Source organism: Zonotrichia leucophrys, chromosome 3 (assembly GCF_028769735.1).
Source record: "Zonotrichia leucophrys gambelii isolate GWCS_2022_RI chromosome 3, RI_Zleu_2.0, whole genome shotgun sequence".
Taxonomy (NCBI): domain Eukaryota; kingdom Metazoa; phylum Chordata; class Aves; order Passeriformes; family Passerellidae; genus Zonotrichia; species Zonotrichia leucophrys.
The window spans coordinates 38,361,522-38,382,867 of NC_088172.1; the positions used below are offsets into that span (position 1 = coordinate 38,361,522).

At 36.8% G+C, this 21,346-nt stretch overlaps 1 protein-coding gene across 1 annotated transcript in view; it reads left to right on the forward strand.

Moving 5' to 3' along the window:
* FIG4 (FIG4 phosphoinositide 5-phosphatase) overlaps positions 1 to 21,346 on the forward strand; it is a 52,713-nt gene that overhangs the window by 19,410 nt on the left and 11,957 nt on the right. The window contains exons 8-20 of the mRNA XM_064707866.1: positions 1,370 to 1,470; positions 1,954 to 2,116; positions 2,670 to 2,767; positions 3,685 to 3,818; positions 4,278 to 4,394; positions 4,785 to 4,830; positions 5,657 to 5,805; positions 8,680 to 8,846; positions 11,975 to 12,113; positions 14,849 to 14,907; positions 15,466 to 15,613; positions 16,428 to 16,511; positions 20,325 to 20,520. Of these exons, the coding sequence (XP_064563936.1) occupies positions 1,370 to 1,470; positions 1,954 to 2,116; positions 2,670 to 2,767; positions 3,685 to 3,818; positions 4,278 to 4,394; positions 4,785 to 4,830; positions 5,657 to 5,805; positions 8,680 to 8,846; positions 11,975 to 12,113; positions 14,849 to 14,907; positions 15,466 to 15,613; positions 16,428 to 16,511; positions 20,325 to 20,520 (1,601 nt within the window). The remainder of the gene's footprint in view (positions 1 to 1,369; positions 1,471 to 1,953; positions 2,117 to 2,669; positions 2,768 to 3,684; positions 3,819 to 4,277; positions 4,395 to 4,784; positions 4,831 to 5,656; positions 5,806 to 8,679; positions 8,847 to 11,974; positions 12,114 to 14,848; positions 14,908 to 15,465; positions 15,614 to 16,427; positions 16,512 to 20,324; positions 20,521 to 21,346) is intronic.

Sequence of the window (21,346 nt, forward strand, 5' to 3'; positions counted from 1 at the left end):
TTCATGACTTTCTAAGTAAGAATTATAGTTATTGTAAGAGATCCTATCACAGGTAGACTGCATTTTCAGTGAGTCTCTGTTAATAAGTGTGGGGCTTAGTAGTAAAGAAATTGAGAGGATTTTTTGGCTCAGCTGTATTTTTTTACAGATGTTTCAGGAAAGGAAGAAAAGCTAAGCAGAGCTGAATTGCTGACTGATCTGGTTTCAGCTGTGTTTAAACCATGACATTGCCATAGAAATGCTCTCCTACTAATCTTCTCTAAAACATTTTTTAGTTACTGAGATTTGCAGAAATTCTTGTAATTACTGTCTTTCTGTTGAACACGATGATGGAACTTCAGCCCTGCTGTGTGAAGAGCACTAGGACGTGTGAAAGTCTCTTTTCTTGACTATATACTATTTTAAATGGTTAAAAGGGTCTATGTACATTGTAGCAGAAGAAGCAAAAGTCCAAATGCATATCAGAGTCCAAAGAAATGTCAGGTTATGTGTTAAGAATTTCGTATATTACAAAGACACTATTTTTTATTCACCAACACTATCATGTTAGCTTAAAATTTTTGGGGAAGCAAAAACAATTATGATGTTAACATTAGTGGTGTCTGCAAAATTTGATTTTGCTTTTTTATGTTTGTAGGACTGTTGGTCATTGGCTTACTCCTCAGAAAAAAAGCTAGATCTGCTCTTATATACCACTATTTCATTTGTGGTCTTACTTAATCAAAGCTGGATCTGACCACCAACATTATGCCTGCAGCTGCAGGAGTGAGCAAATATCTTCTTAACTCTTTCTTGTGCCTCTCTAACACTGAGGAAGCAGTGGTAGTCACACTAGGCTCTGATTCTGTTTGGTTTTAGTAAAATGGAAAAAGACTGTAAAAAAGCTATCACTGCATCAATAGCGTGTTTGCCTCTGGGTTTCAGTTATTTTACTTAAGTGGTTGCAAATTTGTATATTTTTCCAAACAAATAATTAGAGGGTAACCAATATACTTCATCTGGAAATGAAGCTCCCAAGTTTTAATCCCAGTATTCACAAAATCAGCATTTGCAGTGCTAGGTGTCTCTTGTATCCATTTCACCTCCATTGTCATTTCATGAAATAGAAATGCTGCTTCTCTTCTGTAGGCTCTGAAAAGTGGGTGATGTATTGCAATGTATTTGCTTTTCAAAGTTCTTAAAACAGATTGTTGGAAAGGGCAATGTTCTCTTCCAGTTGCAAAATAAGTCTGGAAGTGATACAACTGTTAAGGTGATTTTAGTAAATCACATCTATCAGTTTCATACACTTTTGTTAGAGCTTATTTTTGCGTGAACAAAGTGAACAAAACATTGCATGTGACGTGTAAACCTTAACTTCTCTTTCAAGAACTGTTAATATATGGCCGCCCTATATATGTCACTCTGATAGCCAGAAGATCAAGCAAATTTGCTGGAACACGTTTTCTGAAACGAGGAGCAAACTGTGAGGTAAATCAAATATGATTTTAGGGGTTGTTTCCTCCTGCCCCTCCCCAGTATGAAAGCTTGAACTTGACTGACTGAAGAGCTGAAATAGTTTGGAGGGTTGTTAAAGGTTTGGCTATAAATTATGCTATTAGATTATATTATCACAGGTATAATTGCATTTTTCTTTGGCATAATAAAATTGTTCCTAAAATAATAAATATAATAGTTCTAAATTGTTTTGATTTTTTACCACTTGTTTTTTTTTGGCACTTGTTTTCTTTTTTTACACGTAGAGATAACATTATTTCCAAACTGAGGGAAGAAATAAAAAATTTGTAATATTCATTAGGGACAAATGGGAATTTAACCTTCAGTGTTGTTCTCACTACTGTGGTTCAGTGTCTCACAGTTTAACTGTGCTCTGTTTGTAATGATCAATTCTCTGTACTGCATGCAGCTTTGAATGTCATGTCTACATCATTTGTGTATTTCTGTTTGGTTTAGGGAGATGTTGCTAATGAAGTGGAAACTGAACAAATAATTTATGATGCTTCAGTCATGTCATTTTCTGCGGGGAGTTATTCTTCCTATGTTCAGGTTCGAGGGTCTGTCCCTCTGTACTGGTCTCAAGATATTTCAACTATGATGCCTAAGCCACCTATAACACGTGTGTACAAATTATTCTTTGTGATAGATTGTGGTTAGTGCTGTGTCCTAAAGGAACATCTGAGAGAATAAGTGAAAACTGAATTTGCAAAAACGAGCAAATTGTCTGTTCACTTGTGCTTTGTGAAGCCATAATTCAAAGTAAAAAATTATGGGAAAAATCTCCATCTTAGACTTCACATTCAGAAATTAAATAGGAAATGTTTCTGTTTGAAGATGTGAGCTTTCTTTGTATTACTTTGTGTGTGAAGTTAGTTACATTTATCTTAGTATTGTGGATAAAATATTAAACCTGTTGAAAATGGTGGAAAATGTCTGGGCTGAGATTAATGGGGCCAGAATAATTGTTCTGTATAAGTATTTCATGAAAATTTAAGAAGCTGCCTGCAATTCAACAAAGGGAATATTTTTTTAGCAGCTTTTACATGAAAAGAGGGGAAAGTATTTAAATGTGTCATTACTACCAGAGAATTAATGCATCTTTTGTGTAGAGTACTATTAAGGGGAAATTCTACAGCTCACTTATTATCATCTTCAATTTATGCTTGTTTCAGTGGACCAAGCAGATCCTTATGCACACGTTGCTGCTCTTCACTTTGACCAAATGCTTCAGAGATTTGGCTCTCCCATTATTATATTGAATCTTGTGAAGGTACAATATTTTGAATATGTTCTATGTGTTTGATTTTTAATATTAAGCTTCTTTCTGTAGAGTCACTGAGTAATTTTGGTTATGTTCTAAAACTAATATTAGCTTACAAGTGAAATATTTTTTTCATAAATCTCATCCTACAGGATATAGTACATAACTTTGCTTCCACTACAGCCCTTCAAAAACAAAATTTCCCATGTTTAGAGATTTCTTACAGCAATCTTTCACTGTTCTTTTCAGGTTTTTGCTATTACCCGTTAGATCTAAGTCCAAATAAATTTATCATTAAATTAATTTGGATTTAAATTAGCACTGATAACTACTGAAATAGTATGGTTCCATTCAAAGCAAGATTGGAACTAGGTGATCTTAAGGTCTGTTCTAACCCAGACCATTCTGTGGTTTTATGAAAACAAATGTTATATTCAGGCAATGGCAACACAATTCTGATTTTCAAAAATAATTGCAAGACTGGGAGATGGGAGCTGTTGTTTGCCATCTCCTGCCAGTAATGGAGAAGAATTTCCCTTTGTCCTCCTGTATTCCACAACAGAATGGAATGCTTCCCTTTTGGCCTGTGTTTTTTCTTCTTTTGTTGTTCTCCAGTTCATCTACATAGCTACTTTTATTTCTGTGTTTTTTTCTTTATGCTTAACAGCATACCATTTTTCAGCATATGATTATGCACAGTTGAAACAGGTGACTTTTATTACTAATAACAAATGATTGTTAAAAACATAGAATGTTCAGATTTTTTTATCTTTTCTGTTCTTATTTTAATTGTACTATTTATGGAGAACTGCCTGCTGTTGCTACAGCTTCCCCTTTTGATTTCCATTATATATGCATATGTGTATGGGTTATATGCAGTTGTTAATGAAAATTTTGATGTTAAATTCCTTTTCTTTTTGCTAAAGGAACGTGAAAAAAGAAAGCATGAAAGGATTCTCAGTGAAGAACTTGTTGCTGCTGTGACATATCTCAACCAGTTCTTACCCCCAGAGCATGCAATTATATATATACCCTGGGATATGGCCAAATACACTAAAAGGTAGAAGTAGTATTTTCTATACTAGTGCTTGTAACTGAAATGCACATGTGGAAGCAAATGTTACTGAACAAAACAGCAGCTTCCAAACAAAACAAGGAAATGTGATTTAGGATGATCATACATCCTTTTCTGCCTTTTCATTCATATTTTTGAATCACAGAAAGTTTGGTAGAAAAAAATCTGTATGATGTAAAAATAAAGGAGTTTTAGGTTTTTTATGTCTTTTGCTTCTAGTTTATATAATGTTTTTATCAAAAAGAAGCAAAATTGCTTAGACATAGTCAGTCTTTCTGTCCTGTAGAATCTAAGAGAACTATAAGCATAATTACAGTTGAATGAATCAAGCTGTGATATGGGCCTGTTTTTAAATAATTTTTGTTAAGGAAAAATTTTTTATGTAGTGAGACTTTTTTTAGTGTTAATATATTTTGACTATCTCTTTTTTTCTACTCTCCTCAGCAAACTTTGCAATGTCCTTGACCGACTGAATGTGATTGCAGAAAGTGTAGTGAAGAAGACTGGATTTTTTGTAAATCGACCAGATTCCTTCTGCAATATCTTGCGTCCAGATGAAAAGTACCTATAATTTATTTGATGCATAATGAATAGCACCTATTCCTTTGAAAGCTGTTTGGAATTTCTGTGTTTATTAAATTATTTGTTATTTTAAGACTGACTAATTTAGAAGTTACCAAGTGACTTCTTTTGAGGCATACTAATAAGATAATTGTCATCTAAATGTTACTGAGTCTGTTGTTAACCAGTGGATTTTATGGTTTTATAAATACAAAATATAAAACTTTTTTTTTAAATAGAAACTGTATTTGCTTAGACTGCTGCAGATGAAGTCTCTGAAGTTGCTGAAAATTCAGAAGTAACGATTTGTCACTGAGCAGATCAATACCTGATAGGATCTGTTATTTTATGAAATCATTTGAAAGTCATTTTGTTTTGTTTCTTTTTCAGGTGGAATGAACTGGGAGGTTGTGTTGTTCCCACTGGTCGCTTGCAGGTACTAAAATGGACTTCTTTAGTTCATAGTGATGTAGGTCAGCACTTCCAAAGAACAGTGAATCATTTCACTTAAATGCCTGATTGGTGACTCACAGACTGCTCCTAAATTGATATTTATAGTACATATTATTATGGCTGTCATTCCTAGAAATCTAATTGGGAATTAGGGCCTTAAGTTCTTGCAAAACCTTGTGGTGTTGGAATTGTATCTTTGCTGGACTTAGTCTGAAAAATGCTTGTATTTTAAACTGGTTTCCATTACTGTTCAGTCTGTAATGTTATCAGTGCTGTGAAAGTTAAACCAGCAGCATTTTAGCACTGTGTCATAAAATGTTCTACAGAAGCAGTGAGGAATAAGTACATACTTAACCCTGGTAACATATTCGTAGACATGAACATGGGTTACTGACATTTGCACCAGTGCTGAATATTCAGTACATTGTTACAGTTTCCAGCACTAAAAGAAAATAAAACTAGAAACATGTCGTCCTTTAAGGTCAGAAAAGTACTGACTAAACTACAAACCACACAGTATCAAATTTATACCTGAATGTTAGGGTTACATACTCTGAACACAGGGCATGTTCTTAAGATTTGACTTGCCACTCATAATTTTGTGTTTCTTGTAAGTTAGAGAGCATGTGACCATTCCTGTACTAGCTGATAACTGGGATATGTTTGTGGAGGGCAGATAAACAGCAGAGCAGATACAATTTGACATAATCTGAGATTTGATAAGACTTAGCTAGTAGCAAAAAAGTAATAATCATGACTGTAGTAATTTGTTGATTAAGATAAATCTTTTATTTGGATTGCTTCACCAGACTGGAGTCCTGCGAACCAACTGTGTGGACTGTTTAGATCGCACTAACACAGCCCAGTTTATGGTGGGGAAATGTGCTTTGGCCTACCAGTTGTATTCATTGGGATTGATTGATAAACCAAATTTACAATTTGATACAGATGCCGTAAGGTAAGATAGATTAAAAGAGTGTGTCATGGTTTTAATTGTTAATTTTGAGTCAAGAGATTATGGAGAATTATGTCCATGTAGAAGAAGCATACAGTTATTTCTGCTGGAATGATTTCATGTTTATTTGTCCAGGTTTAAAACATCTTTGATACTTGAAATCATGAGAAAATCCTGCCATGCTGAAAGTTCGATCTTCTGGAAAAGAATATTAATCAGTCTTATGATATAACTGTTTGACTTCATTCTTTTTATATGCCTAAACTTAAAGAGATGTGTTTTCCCTTGAAATAATTTAAGAAAACCTCTGCCCCAGTCTTTTACACTTGTTTCAATTGCTTGAGGCAAAATGCTGACTGAGAGTGAGAACTGAAGTAAATACGTACTTTCATGGAGAATGCTAAACTGGTAATTGTATATAAGTACATCTTACCATGCTATTTCCTACTTTTTCTTTGGGAAGATTTCATGGTTTTTGATTTATTGAAGAAAAGTTTTTCAGCAAAATTGTTCTTTCAGATCAGGTGGCAATGATATTTATACAAGCATCCTCAAACTCTTTATGAAAGCCCAGTATTTGTATAAATGCTTTGGGGTTAAGGGTAAACTAAGCTGCTTAACTTGTACACATGCTTCAGAAATAAATGTAGGGGTCTTTAGGGGCTGTGCTTTTATTCTTTTAAGCTGTTGTTGTGATTATGAAACGTATGGCTTCATTGCTGATTTTAACTAGTGGTTTGATAGTTTTAGAGCATGGAGACCTAACTTGTATTCAGAAACCACAAGTAGTTGTCCTTCAGTCCCCTTCACTTGAGATATACCTTCAGCTCCTCCTCTTTTTTCCCATTAGTTTCCAGCACTTGCCTGGTGCCTGGAGCTGGTATGTGCTGCACAAACCACCTCACCTGCAGCATGTTGGTTCACTCTGCAGGTGGGTGCCTCCTGGCCTCTGCCTGCTGGCAGAGAGAGCACCCACTAGTGGTTGTGCCTCTGATCCACCATGTCCCAGGTGCTGGGAGCTGCACCTTTACCTCTGGGAATAAATAATTCCTGCTGCCAATACCAGTTGCTGTGCAGCCTCCTGGGGCTACTGGTCAAACAAAACCAAACCAACCCACCAAACCCAAAGAAACAAATGAGATGTTCATACATCATATTGTGCTCTCTGAACAATGTCTGTGGAGGCAAGTGGGTTTGGGATTATTTCTTTGGGGTTTTTTTGTCTGTTGTTTTGGGGTTTTTCTTTCGATTTTTTTTAAAGTTACTTAGCAGATGTTTCCTTCTAATTGATCTTTTTGTACTTGATCTTGGACAGAAGATTTGCTGGACAGCTATTTAGTTTTTACAGAAATGGATTTGCTGCTCAGATAAGTGTTCTACATCCGGCTCCTTTCCAGGAGAACTTCAGTCAGATGGTTGCTAGGTTACATATGCAATACTGTCCCTTTTGTTGGAAATTTTATTAGGGGAATGCTTTTGTTGTCTTCTTCTGTGTTGGGAGTTTGGCTGACTAGAGACTGGAAAAGTACAAGGCCGTGGCTAATTCCAAGTCCTGCACCTGCAAGATAGCGTGTCCTTGGGCCTAGCTGGGTATGATAACGACTGGACAGAGAGACGTGGGAAACAGAGAATGTAGGCCCAAAGGAATGAGGAAGAGTTGATGATATAGTTTAACCAATAGATTGCTTGGCTTACAGAATATTCATAAGCTTATTACTTGCTGTATAAGTGTCTGATGCTCTCTTCAATAGACAGAACTTGCTGTTGACTCATATTGAGCCCCGAGTTTTCCCTGCACCCGACAAATGGCTCATCCCCGACAAACAGATCATTTCTGCAACACTTCTGGTGCTTTTTGAAAAAAATAAATTATTTTGTTGTTTGTTTCTATCTTCCTTTTCACTCCCCAAGGACTTTTTTGCTCTGCAGGTATTACATGTAGATGCCTGAGTTACTTTGTCTTCCTATAGTGATGTGAAACACATTCCAACAGGTTTAATGATTGGGTTTGCTTTTTTGTTTTGGGGAGGGGTCGGGGCTTGTTTTGTTCTGGTTTGGGGGTTTTTTGCCTCTTAACTAAACTGCCAGTCTTTTTTAGCGAAATATCATCCTTGTCATTGTTTGGCTCAAGCAAAGCCATAGTCTTCGTTTCTGAGAAGTACTTTCCAGTCTCCTATGTTTTAGACTGAGCACCATCTCCTTAAGACAGCCTCTTTTTGTCTTGTTTTTGTCATTGATAGGAAGCTTGTTTAATTTTTGCTATTTGAACTAGTCCCAGTTTGGATAGTGTCAGCTTCTTGATGCCAGAGGACTTTTTAGCCAGCTCTCCTTGTTCAAGTCAATTCTTAGCCAATTCTTTTTGCTTTCTGCTTACATCAAGATTTTCCAGCTCCAGCAAATGTTACCTGACTGCCATCCATTTTCCTTGCAAGTCATGTTTATTCATTTTGTACCTTTGAGTCATCTGTAACTGCAGAGATTTTTGGAAGGTTATGCTAACTTCATTCCTGGTGTACTTAACAGAAGATGTAGCCTTGAGATATTGATATGTTCTTTCCCTTTTAGTGTATTAAACATGCCTTGCTTAGTGAAGATATATTGTTTATTTTCTCCCCATTAAGTAGTAGGACATGTTAGTCTTCCTGAATCTACAGAACTGCACACTCTGTGTGAACTTCTTCTTTTATATTAAGAAGTAATGAAAATCTCAAAGTCTAAACCTTCTTAGTAATTATTATGTCTGAATAAAATTTTCACATATTTATCTGAATAAAGGCAAAGAAATTGTATTGCACTTGCAGAAAGACTTTATTATATTTTCTCTTTAAAAATTCTGTTCAGAAGTTTCATAGATGACACATTTTGCTTTTCCTTCAGATTATTTGAAGAATTATATGAAGATCATGGGGACACACTTTCTCTGCAGTATGGAGGCTCTCAGCTTGTCCACAGAGTAAAAACTTACAGAAAGATTGCTCCATGGACTCAGCATTCCAAAGATATTATGCAAACACTCTCAAGATACTACAGTAATGCTTTCTCAGGTAAATTTAAGTGCTTTCTTTCAAGCCATTGTTTACAAAACATCTTACTCATGATGTTTCATTAATCTACACTATGACCTTATGGCAGAGTTCCTCCATACTATAATTTCCAAATAATTTTGTAACATCTCAAATAGGTATTCTGATTTGATGATATATTTATTTATCTTGTGTTGTAGCATGCAGCCCTTTATTTAGAAAATGCACAGATGTAGCACTGCATCTGTCAGTGACATTTGTAGATCAGTAGAGGAGCAGGTGGGTGTTGCAGAGTTTTAAAGTGGTGGACACAATGGCTTCAGGAAAGTCATAAGGAAACTGGTAAATCTAAACATGAGTAGAAGGCTTCATGTGGAGTATTTCTTGTGTTGTTTCTGAGAGCTCAAAACAAAGCAAGCTGTAATGCGTGTAATTGTTTTGTGTAAATAGGAGCTACAAACTGTTAAATCTGTGGTAGAAAAGACAAAATTAAATGCAAAAACCAAGTAAAAAAGCTAGTTTTTTTCATCCAAGTAAGCTGTAAAATATTAACTTATTCCATTATTAGCTCATGTTACTCATTAGTTGAACACTGAGTGTTCTACTCTCTTCTGGGCAACATTGCTAAGGGAAAACTTCTTTGAAAAATGCTGAGCCTTATTTTATGAAAAATTTAAAAAACCCAAACCTGTGGTGTGTTTAGAAGTCTTGCAAAAGATCTAAAAGAATGATCAAAGGATGGTCTAAGTCATGTCAGAAGTGCAAGCACTGAGTGCTACTGTGTTACAAATATTCTGTCAGTCCTCTATTACTCTTTTTCACAAAAGTTGCATAGCCAGGGGTGGAAGTACCTTTTATTTCTTTGTCTTAGCAGACTGCAATTATTTAGAGACTGTGGACTTTAAAACAGTGAGTTGGACAATGGCTAGAAATACTTCAGTAATCTGTTTTCTTTGGCTGAAATTATTGCTTTTGTATATATAGCAATGTTGAGAGCACACCATTCAGAGTAACTTTTCTGAACGTAAGCCGCATAATTTGTGTATCATTTGTCCAAATTAAATGGGAAATAGAGAACTTGTTTATTTCAGTGATGTGATCTCTTATTATTTGCATTGGCAATAAAGTCTGGCTTCATCAATTCTTTTGAGCCAAAGGTAGCACACTTGCAGTGTCACCTGTACTGTGACATAGAAGATGGAACAAATCTCTGAGCTGTTTATGCCAGCCACTGAAATGGTTAGGTAGAAGCCTGGGCAAAGTTCTAGGTCCACATCTGGGGCTGTGGTCTGCTTGCAAGTATAGTCATGATATGCGTGTCTTCTAGTAATGAAAGAATTTGTTCTAAAAAAGATGTTACAAAAAGAAGAAAAAATATGAGAAATAAATAAAGTCCATCTTGTAATCTCAATGAACTTGTAGGAAACTACACAAACAAACATTAGTCTTTACTAAAGTCAATACTGTCTTTGAGTGAAATTTTCTGAAAAGTGGTGCCCACTTTCCCCAATTTACTTAGGATTTTGGTATTTGATCCCATTTGAGGCAAATATTTTTGGTGCTGTATGCATTCCTTGTGTTTGAAGATGACAGTGTTGAAATGTAGCATTCAATGTCATATTTACTTTGTTGCATTTTTAGTATGGAGTTTTAAAATATTTGTTTCAATGAAATTTAAAGTTTCACTGTCCTACACTGCCTGTTCAGAGGGCAACAGCTAGCTTGTTAATGTGGCACATTAATGTCGGATCTCAGGATCTCAGTCCTGAGGTGCTGAGCCACCGAGACCACCTTGGGGGGCTCGGGAGTCCTGGAATGTTGCCAGAAGTGTCTGGTGGCTGGACTTTGGTCCTACACAGGAGACGACAAGGATGAGGGCTTCACTGGGGTGAATGGTGAAGGGATTAGTTAATTAGAGGGTGAGACACAGGGTTTAGGATTTATGTACAGGGGGGTTTAGAGAAGTAAGATGGAGGAATTGGGGTGTGTCCTGTTCTTCTTCTTCTTCTTCTTCTCCTCCATCTTCTTTCTTTGGCCATGGTGGCACTTTTGGATTGGTTATTACTGAAAGTGCACCGGGCAATAAGAATAAATGGTATTGGGGAAAAATGATAAATATTGTACACGTAACAATGGGTATAAAGATACGTGGCTGCCCCGGAGGGCAGACAGTGTGCCCATGGCTGACTGCTGAGCAGATCTCCATTCGGCTGAAAGAACATCTTTTAGATAAACAATTAATAAACATAAAAACCGAAAGAAGAACTGAAGCCTCTTCTCGTCCTTCGATACGCGGGCTGCCCCAAGGCCACCTCGGGCCTTTCCAGGCCCCTCAAACAGCCGAGACAAACCGGACACATTAAGAGAGATCATTTTATTCTTTAAATATTCTAAGAAAGCAGAGAAAAAGGAAACAGTTTTAGAACGAGGTGCTGATTTGCTGTACTGCATTTATTATTGTTGCTATTAGTCATATATGCTTTAAAATGCAGATAAAAATCTGAGGGCCCGCTAGGTCATAAATCAGCATTTCCTTGTGTTTCTGATCCAAGAAACATTTTTTAATACTTGTGTATTTTATGTACCTGAATTAAACAGACTCAGAAAATTTTAGTGATTTGCTTGGGGTCGTACAGTATATAAGATTCAGAGCAGGGTTGAAAAAGGCCTGCTATCACTGCTTCCTAAATAAATCTCTTAGCCACACATTACTGCTTGTCTGTCATTCAAAATACATGAATCTAAAAATAATCTAGTCTTATAAAAAAGTGTTTTCATCTGTTGACCTCAACGCTCTGAGGATAATTACTACGAATTAAGCTGTAAGGATGAGAAAAAGTAAGACACGTATTGAGTGATAATTTGGTGGAGCTTAGAATATGACAAGCTAAATTAATGGTTTAAACCAACAGGGAACAAGTCCAAATTACTAAAAGGTGTTTATGAAATTTAATCATTTTACTATGTATTGGCAAGAAAATCCCAAAGAATTCATCATTTGTATGTTTTGTTGGAAACTTGTGTTGTATGGATATTGTTTAATTTCATTAAACAATAGGAGGAGGAGCAAAGAGAAGCACTGAATGTGTGTCTGAATGGGCCTGAGTTGTGCAGTGCTCCTGGTGTTAAGTGTGCCTCTTGTCTTACAGATGCAGACAGGCAGGATTCTATCAACCTCTTTCTGGGAGTGTTCAAGCCTGCAGAAGGAAAGCCACATCTCTGGGAACTTCCCACTGATTTTTATTTGCATCACAAGAACGCCCTCAGTCTGTCACAGACCAGGCGAAGGTATTTTGCTGTTTTATTTTTTGTTTTATTTGGTATTGCTCTAATACATTATAAAAAACACACATTGCTAATCAAATAATTAGGTCAACCTGTCAAAAACTTGCTTACTATTTTTTAAGTTTATACAAAATCTTAAAAAACACCTTCAAGAGATTACCATAAAATGCTGAATGTTGGTGTTTCAAAGGGTTTGTTTAGTATGTTAATTTCCTGTGGTACTTAAAAATACGTTTAATTTCATATGAAACTTGATCCTTCAGTGTGAAATGCTTCAGTGTTGTACTGAAGTACAGTTACTACAGTTTCATTAACATATAGGTGCATTCTAAATTTTCAGATTTATTAATGGTTGAATTTGAGCTTATATGAAAAGGATAACATTTCTTTTTCTGTGTACTGCACTTAGTCTGCAGCTGTCCATACCAAAAAATCCATGATTTTTAGCCTTCCTTTCAGCTTATGTCTACCCTGTTTTAAGACTATTTTTCTTCATTTGCATTCCACTGTAGTTGTTTGGCAATAAACAGAAGTAATAAAGTATAAAATTTTAAAGTAATTCAATTGCTTCACAGAGGGAAATGATTTTTTGAAGACTATGAATACTGTGCTTTTAAAAAAATCCATTTTAACAAAACAGACAGTACTCAACTTGTCAACTAAACAATCTCTTAGGATTTTGGCTGGTTTTATCTTTATTCATTTTGTAAAGCCCTTTAGTACAAATGGCAGATCTGAATACCTGCATTTAGATTTTTGTCTGGGCAAAACTGCAAGTGTTTAACCAGTGTGATCAGCCCCTGTTGGCTGCTTATTCTGTTAACCTGTCGCAGAAGCTGGCACATGATATGGGTCTTTGTGAATTTCTGTCCTCTTGTACTGTCTCCTGAGGCTTCTCTTAAAGGTAGCTTATATGAGCCATAAAACCAAGTGCTATTTCAGGCACACATTAAACATGCAATATTAATTTTCTCAACTATTCATTCTGAACATTATTGTATGTCTAAAATTAATTCAGTTGATATATAGCAAATATGCAAATGTTCTTGTCTCCCTTTCATCTGTTACTCTGTTAAAACAGGCCATCTCTTATTTGTCACACAAACTGTTCTGAAATGAGGTGGAATATTAAAAAGAAATATTGGTACTCTTCATTTGCTTGTTAATTATTTTTTACCTTTCATTCAAACCAGAATTTCTTCTGAACAGTTATAATGTACAATCAAGATGTTTCATTATGTGAATAAAATGACACCTTCCTGCAATAATTAGGTGAAATAAATCTGTGAAAAAATTCCTCTAAGTAATTTTTTGTTTCTACCAACATTTTGACAAGTTCTTTGTGTAACTTCTCCCTGCCTGTGTAGTGGCTCTTTTAGATTCCTTGGGCACAGCAGCAAAAGAAATAACAACACTTGTAATGAAATCAGGGGTACAGGAGAAGGAAGATGTTTCCTGTCATTGAAACTTTGACTGTCTATGCTTTTCCTATATTGTAATTGCCTCCTTATCAGGAGGAAGATATTTAATAAGGTTCATATCTTACTTCTGTATAACTAATGATTCATGTGGAAGGAATATGGAAAAGGAGACTTTGTGTTGCCATGTTACTTATCATTTATGCTGGCAACAAAACTGGGTGTGTCTGCATCATTTCTGAAGGCACTGGAGAAAATTGCTTACTAGCATGGTACTTTGAGAAGAGGCAGGGCCACCAGGCATAACTCATTCCTTATTGTCTAGGATATACACAGTTCTTGGAACTGAAGTGTGTTTTCCTGCCTGTCCTGTACCATCTCCTAAATCCCACTAACAAGCCTATCCCTGGCCATGGGAATATGGCCATTGTGTCTGCTGCAGATGGCTACATTGACAGGAGTAGGAGATGAGATAACCACATTAATACTGATTACAGCCCTCACAGTATTGTGAATACACAAGTGTTTGAAATAAAAATCAATGAAGACAATTGTGTTTTCATTCCATGTAATGAAGTAGAAGAAACTATCAGAATAAATCAGAGAAGAAATTAAAGTATATTTGAGAAGAGACAATAAAAATGCGTAAACATGAATGAAAGCTAAAACGTGCTTTGTTTTATGAATGTTGTTTCACTTCCTTTGTTGTTTTACAGAAATCCTGAATAAGCTTCCAGCAGGGCTTGAATTTTGCTGTTAGATATGCCAACAGCTCTCAGACTTATGACAGCTGTTACATCAAATATTTCTTTCTATAGAAGTCAGCTGCTTTGACAGTCATCCAATCTTATTATCATTGACCTTCACCTCTTCATACATTTTTCCTAAATTTTGAGATCTGAATAACATCTGTGAGGGGATGCCTTCCCCTCACTCCTCCCATCCTCCAATGACCAGAAGAAGAGAAATACATAAGTACTTTTGATATGTACAAAGACATTAATAATTAATTTTCAGTGCTGTAGAGGTAGGCACCTGAAATGTATTTGTAGAATTATATGAAGATCATGGGGAATGAAACGAATGATAATGATATATATATATAATGAAACGAAACCACTCTTCTGTCCATATCTGTATTGAGTTTTGTGTGTTTAAATTTCTTGATTTAAGAGCAAAGTAGTTGGACAGGGGCCTGTTGAAATCCTCCCTCCAATTCAGCAATGTTTGCTGAAGTGACACTGTATGGATGGGTGATGGATAGGTTGGGTACAAGATCCAATCTCCTGTATTAATTGTGTTTCTGGTTTTCCTGTACAGCTACACTTACTGGTGGACTCCAGGTGTGCTAAAGCATTTACCTCTTCCTTTTGATGAAGGTAGGACCTATATTTGCTCCTTGCCTTGCAGAGTATCTTGAAAAAGAAGTTTTAGTCACAAATGTTTCTTAATTTATATCCCAAATCTGGAAAAAAGAATGTTTCCATAATGGTTTCTTAAATATTTCTCCACCCCCTCCCTCCTCCAAGGAAATATGATTTTTCAACTGCAGGTTGCAAGAGCTACCTGAGTGACTAAAACTTGACCTTCATGTTTGTGACCCAGGGCACACTTAATTTTTTTTTTCTTGTCTGTTAGCATATATTTATAGTCTGTGCTGGTGGTCCTATTCCTGTCACAGTTGACACAACATAGCCTTATTTCTCTGGGGTGCTGTGGAGCATATTTTATTAAGAATTGTCATCATGAAATGAAATCAAATTACAGTGGCTGTTAATGCATATTTACTAAAGATGTGCAATGCATCTTCTTCATGTCATATTTCCTTGTCTCAGAGGGGATATGACTGGGATGGTGGCTAGGTGAGCAGGCTACTGTTTGATTAGATTTTTGCAAGAGTCAGTAATTGCTAGTAAAAAGATTTTTTTCCCCCTCAGTGACATGTGCTGAAAACAGACGCAAGTTGACAGTGAAGAAATTCCACAAATATGATGAGGAAATTGATATACACAATGAGTTCTTTAGGCCGTATGAGTTGAGCAGTTTTGATGAGAACTTCTGCTTGGCAATGACCAATTCTACAAGGTATATTGGGATGGTTTGTGACTCTAAATCCTTGAATGGAAGTTGATGTGCTGTGAATTAAATATGCATTTGATTTATTAGGTTAAATACGTGTCATTTCAAATTTAGCAAAGTTCTTGAAACTAAATCACAATGCTACATGGAAATGTTACTCTTAAAAAAAATCCATAAAAACAGCAATTAGATATCCAATTATTTTTTATTATGGAGTGCCTAGTATCTGGGCAGTTGATGCATGAGAGATGAACTTTTCTCTGTTGATTCAGATCACAGAAGCTACTTTCAAAACAATTGTTTTCTCATTGTTCTGCTCTTGTTTTGCAGTTGTTTTCTTCAGTTCAACTGGTTCTCACAGCTGGTCAGATATTGTGGGTTTTTTTTTTTTTTGTTGGCAGCAGTCAGCTGGCTATTCAGAGCATAACCTGAATCATGGTTTGGCTAAAGATTTCCAGGCAGATTATTTTTCATGTAGCTGTTTGACCCAGTTTGTGTGTTGGCAGCATTTTGAAAGCAATCTATGTAGCCCTGAGTTATCAGGCCTCTTCAGCACAGGAATGGAGCACGATGCTGTAGCATCTTTGGCAAGTGGTGATACTTGCAGATGTTTTATAGAACTAAATAATGCAACTGAAAGCTTTTTAAATACCTAGGTTATATGTACATCAACTTGAAATTATAAAGTTAGAACTTGATATCTCTTTATGATGATTCTTTTTCTTTAGTTCCCAGGTAGATGTTAGAGGTGGCTCTTCCAGAAAATTAAAAAAATTTATGTGTTGCACTTTGTTCATAAACACTTCTTCTATTTTGGCAGAGATTTTATGCCTAAGAATGTGGGCATTGATCCAAGTCCATTCACTGTTCGTAAACCTGATGAAACTGGAAAATCTGTGTTGGGGTAAGTCTGAAATGAGAAATTTTGTTCTGGTTTAATAGTAGTGAAATTGTAATGAAAATATATAAACACTTATGTGTGAGTCTGTGAAGAATATTCAATGTTACATGGGAAATAAAAAATTCATTGATGTTATACTGCAGAATTGTACACTTTGAAAATCACATCTAATTTGAGATTTTTATTTGACACTAGGAATTCTTAATTCGACTTGTTTAATATTTTCTGTTTTCTCTGATTCCTCAAAGTGAAATTCATGAGAAGATTTTATCAATAATATACAGAAGTTATTAAAATTTGATCATCTCTTCATCGTAGTGTCAACTCTGTTCTCTATTGGAGTTGAGAGCGGTGCATATTTTCTTGTTGTCTTTAAAAAAATGATTAATTTTTCATAAATAGTGCATATTCTGAAACAGCAATAAATGCCACTTTCAGCATAGTCTTTGATAAAATATGTTATTAAAATATTTATGGATAAAATTATATAAAACAATCCAGCAACATTTGCAGGGACAAATGAATGCTTCATTTAGCTGCTTTTGCATCCTGGACCTGCTCTGTTACTCTCTTTGTTCCACTGCTGTGTCCCACAAGGGCTGTGCAGAATTTTCCTGAATTAATTCTCTCTTTGGTAGCTCATATTAAGGAAACCTTTTGTCAGTAGTTCCTGTGCTGTCACAGCATTATAAGTTCCTCTGAAAACTTGCTGTTTTGTTAAACACTAGAACATTGGACTCTCGTGTGCTCTTGTCCTGAGAGTCTCATTGTAAATAAATGTTGAGAGTAGACTATGCTTATCACCAGTAGAACCTCATTTTGTGCTACTGATTCCCTGGGAATAAACAGGAAGAATGTTCAGTGTTACACAGTTTGTCTCTGCTAAGAATTTGAGTTTATGAGTATTTTGAGGATAAGCTTTATACTTCCGATTTGATAAAATATCAGATTTTGGACTAATTTGTCTCCAGGTACTCCATTAAGTAGTTGACCATGATATAATATTCTCAGCCACTTCTATTCAAGCTCTTTGCTGTGATTTTTAGGGGTTGATGTGGGACAGAGAATCAGCTCCATCAAAGCCACATTCCACGACTCTCTGTGTATCACTTATAAGGCTTCCCCTTCCCTGACTGTGTTGTAGGGTAAAACATGGCTTCACTCTTGCACCTCACCCATATTTAGCCTTGCAAAAGGCAGTACCTTTGCCTTGCTCATTTGTCATCATCTTTTGATCTAAGACATTTCTGAAGGAAATTTGGTCATCTCTTTTTGTCTGTAGGCATTCAGGTCCCAAGGAGACAGATCTTGGCTGGGTACGTGTTGGGAGTGGGGTGAGGATAACACTCTTACCAGTTTGGCTACTTGCTCCATTCCTCAGCTTTCAGAAAGGACTGCTTTTCTTGTGACCTTCACCTCATCTAGAAAAGTAGGGAAAAAACCCTTTATTTTCCCTAAAAAGAATGCTTATGTCTTTATAACTTTCTGTACATTTCAGTCCAAGGAAATGTCAGGTTCTGCTGAGTCAGAAATCAAATGCCCCATGGTGTTATTTTTCCCAAGGCATTTGTTCCAGCTCTAAGATTCTTTCTGATACAATAATGTCTTTGGGGGTGGGGTATGCTCTCAGATCAGAACCTTTGAAGGACTCTCCTACTTGTTTATACTTGTTCCTTGAGCATATGAAGTGTAGCTAATTTAGTACAGGGATAAACTGCTGTGTGAGTTTCACTTCAAGAGGCAGCCTCTGTAACTGTCATAGTGTGCCCCACTAGGGCTCAAGTGATGCTGATGAGAGCACTAGACCTGCATCTCCAAATAGCATTTGCATCAATCTATGAGCTCTTTTCCCAGCCTTTAATATGCTGCTGTCTTCCTTTAGAATGAGACACACTGTCTGTCAGTGATACATGGGACAGTCACTGCAGGAAGGAAGAGATGTTCCTTCCCTATTTCCACGGATTTGTCTATAAACTGTCTATTCCATTGTGAAGTTCTGAAAAGGAAAATTGAAACAGTTTATAAGATGGCTTTTTCTTCACTTCCCAAAAATGTCCCCTGAAGAAATCCACAATATTCAATTCTGGGATAAAGTTGGGAATGAATTGATTACCTTAGGACAAACTGGCAAGGCACCCTCAGCTAAATTTGTGTTTTGGCGTTTACAAATACGAACAGCCTTGCTCAAACAAAGGGAAATGGAGAAAAAGTCAAATGCCAAGCCATGTACCTCTGCTCTCCCTGTTTCTCCCTCTCCTAGCTCTAAAATCCCTAAACCTCTTTCCCCAAAACTTGGTATTTTAAAGAGAGCACACTCATTGGGAAGTCGACTCCCAGAGTTTGCTAAAATGCTTGGGTTGTCCTGTTCACAAGGCCCTGGCCAGGCTGTGTGGAACCTTTCCCATCCCCCTGTGTCCCCCTCCTCTAAAACCCGGAGCACATGGCGTGCCCACCCAGGGATGCCAGATATTGGAATATGAATCCCAATATTACCAGTTAGATTGTGCCTGGGCCAGTCTGACCCTTGCTGCTGAGCCAGAGGCGGCTTCTGTGGTGTATCACCCCAGAGACACCTTTAGCTTGCTGGTGGTTGCAGCTGGGCACTAAACAAGTCCAGGCTTGTTAGGGACTCCGTTTACCTTAGGAAGAGGCTTCAGGCAAAGGTGAAGAGGAAAAAGGAGGGATTCTGCTGGAGGGTTTAATATCCAGAGGTTTATTCCATGGTTACAGATGTCTGAATCTTGGGAAGACCTCCAACAGAATGGCGAGCACATGGCTGGACTCACCTTTTAAGCTCAGGGGGAGGAGAGGGGAGGGGACAGGTGAGCCACCAACCAGGGGGGGGGGCGGGGTCTCAAGAGGCGAGGGACACCTAGACAGGCCAATGACCTCTGGGCCTGAGGGGCATCCTTTGAATTTGACCAACCACACGACGCCTTGTTGGAATGTTAAGCCTGATTGACAGGACTCACTCAGCAAGGGGCGAGGGGGAAGGGGAACGGGTATTGCCCCACCTGGGAGATGACCTGGAAATCTAAAACAGGACATTACAACACGCCGCAACATTCCATCATTAATGTCTGTTCATTAACTGCCTTCCCTGAAAGATTGTGACAGTGTCTGAGAGGAAGTTGCTACTGAGTGCTCTTCTGTGGCCAGTAGGAGAGATGCAGAGTACATAAGTTTGATATGGTTTCTGATGGGCAAAGTAATGTGTAACTTTCAGAGTGCGTACAGTTAAATCCAGTGTTAGCCTGCTTACATAGAGATGCTGTATCTTGAAGGGTTCTTATAAATAAGGCCTTTATATTGACTAGAATTTCTTGAATGAGAAATACGTACTGCATCAAGAAATGTTGCTGATTAAAGAATTAAATTGAGAGGAGAGATATGGAAAATAAAGGAAAAAAAGTGACATTACCATTAAGATTTGGAACCAAGATTAAGGAAGATATTGGAGTGGGTATTGTTATTAATCAGAAAGTGTAACTTTTTCCAAGATCACAACTAAAGATGTGATATCTCAATTAATTTTTATTCTGTTTTATTTATTCAGTTGTGGGGGGGGATTTAAGTAAAGAATCAGAGAATTAGTGGAGAAAAGCTGACAGAATCCTTTGGGCTTTCTTTAAGTGCTCTGGAATAAGAAGAGATGGAAGAAGACAAATCAATCAGAGATTTTAAAGATGAGTAAAAAAGTTGCCTCAGAAGTTAAAACTTATTTCCCTGGAAAGATTGTAACCAAGATTAGGAATTTTAAATATTCATTGCTAATATCTTGCTGATTTTATAAATACACGCTGCCTTTCCTAATAGGAACAAAAATAATAGAGAAGAAACTGTGCTGCAGCGCAAAACAGCTGCTAGTGCTCCTCCACCCCCAAGTGAGGAAGCAGTGTCAAGCAGTTCTGAAGATGATTCTGGGACAGATAAAGAAGATGAAGGTGCAGTTTCTCAACGTTCAACTCCAGTAAAGGTGACTGATACAGGAGACAATACAAAAATCACAGAGGTAAGAAATTGCTGTGTTAGGTAAGAAAGCTTAAAATTCACATTCCCTTTAAAAAGCATTATAGATCAGTCAGAAGTAAAGCACTGAGAACTTTAGTGACAAAGGTCTCCAGTGTAATTGTTTTGTGTCGATATTAGTACGACTTTTTCTTAACCTTTTCTGTTCTTCTTGTCATGTAATAGTGAAACACAAAGGAAAATAACATTAAAAAAAAGAAAACTACTGTCAGAAACCTATGACATTTGAAAGGTATTCAGGTCATTAGCTTAAAATGCACCTGAATTAGTGTGTTAATTCAGAGCAGTAGTGCATGTCTGATTATTGTCTGTTACTGTGCTCTGGCACACATCATTAGGTGCCCTCGGAGCATGCAAATGATTCCTTTTCTCCAGGAATGTACTTGATCTACCTACTTAATCAATATTCAGTCCATGGGAGTTTATCTGGAGCAAACCCCCTGAAGGACACGTAGTATGAACATGAGGTCCTGAGAGCCACCTCTTGGAATTACAAGGCAATTCCTTTTGGACAATGCCACTTGCTTAGGTCAATGAACTGTAAATTAATGTTCATTTCGTCTAAATTTCAACCTGATTTATGTGAACACTTTTAAATTGCTGTCCCATAATTATGTGGTCTGGCATTAAAAAAAAAAAGAATTAACTAACTTCAAAAATGTGCATGATAATGTTACCACACAGGTCCTATGCTATTACTGCTACTAAGGTTGCAGATAATGGCAGTGAATAAAATAGTGAAATAAATTGCATTTGCCCAGTCAGGTGGAAAGAATGTACATTTGCAGTTGTGGGCTATTAATCTTTTT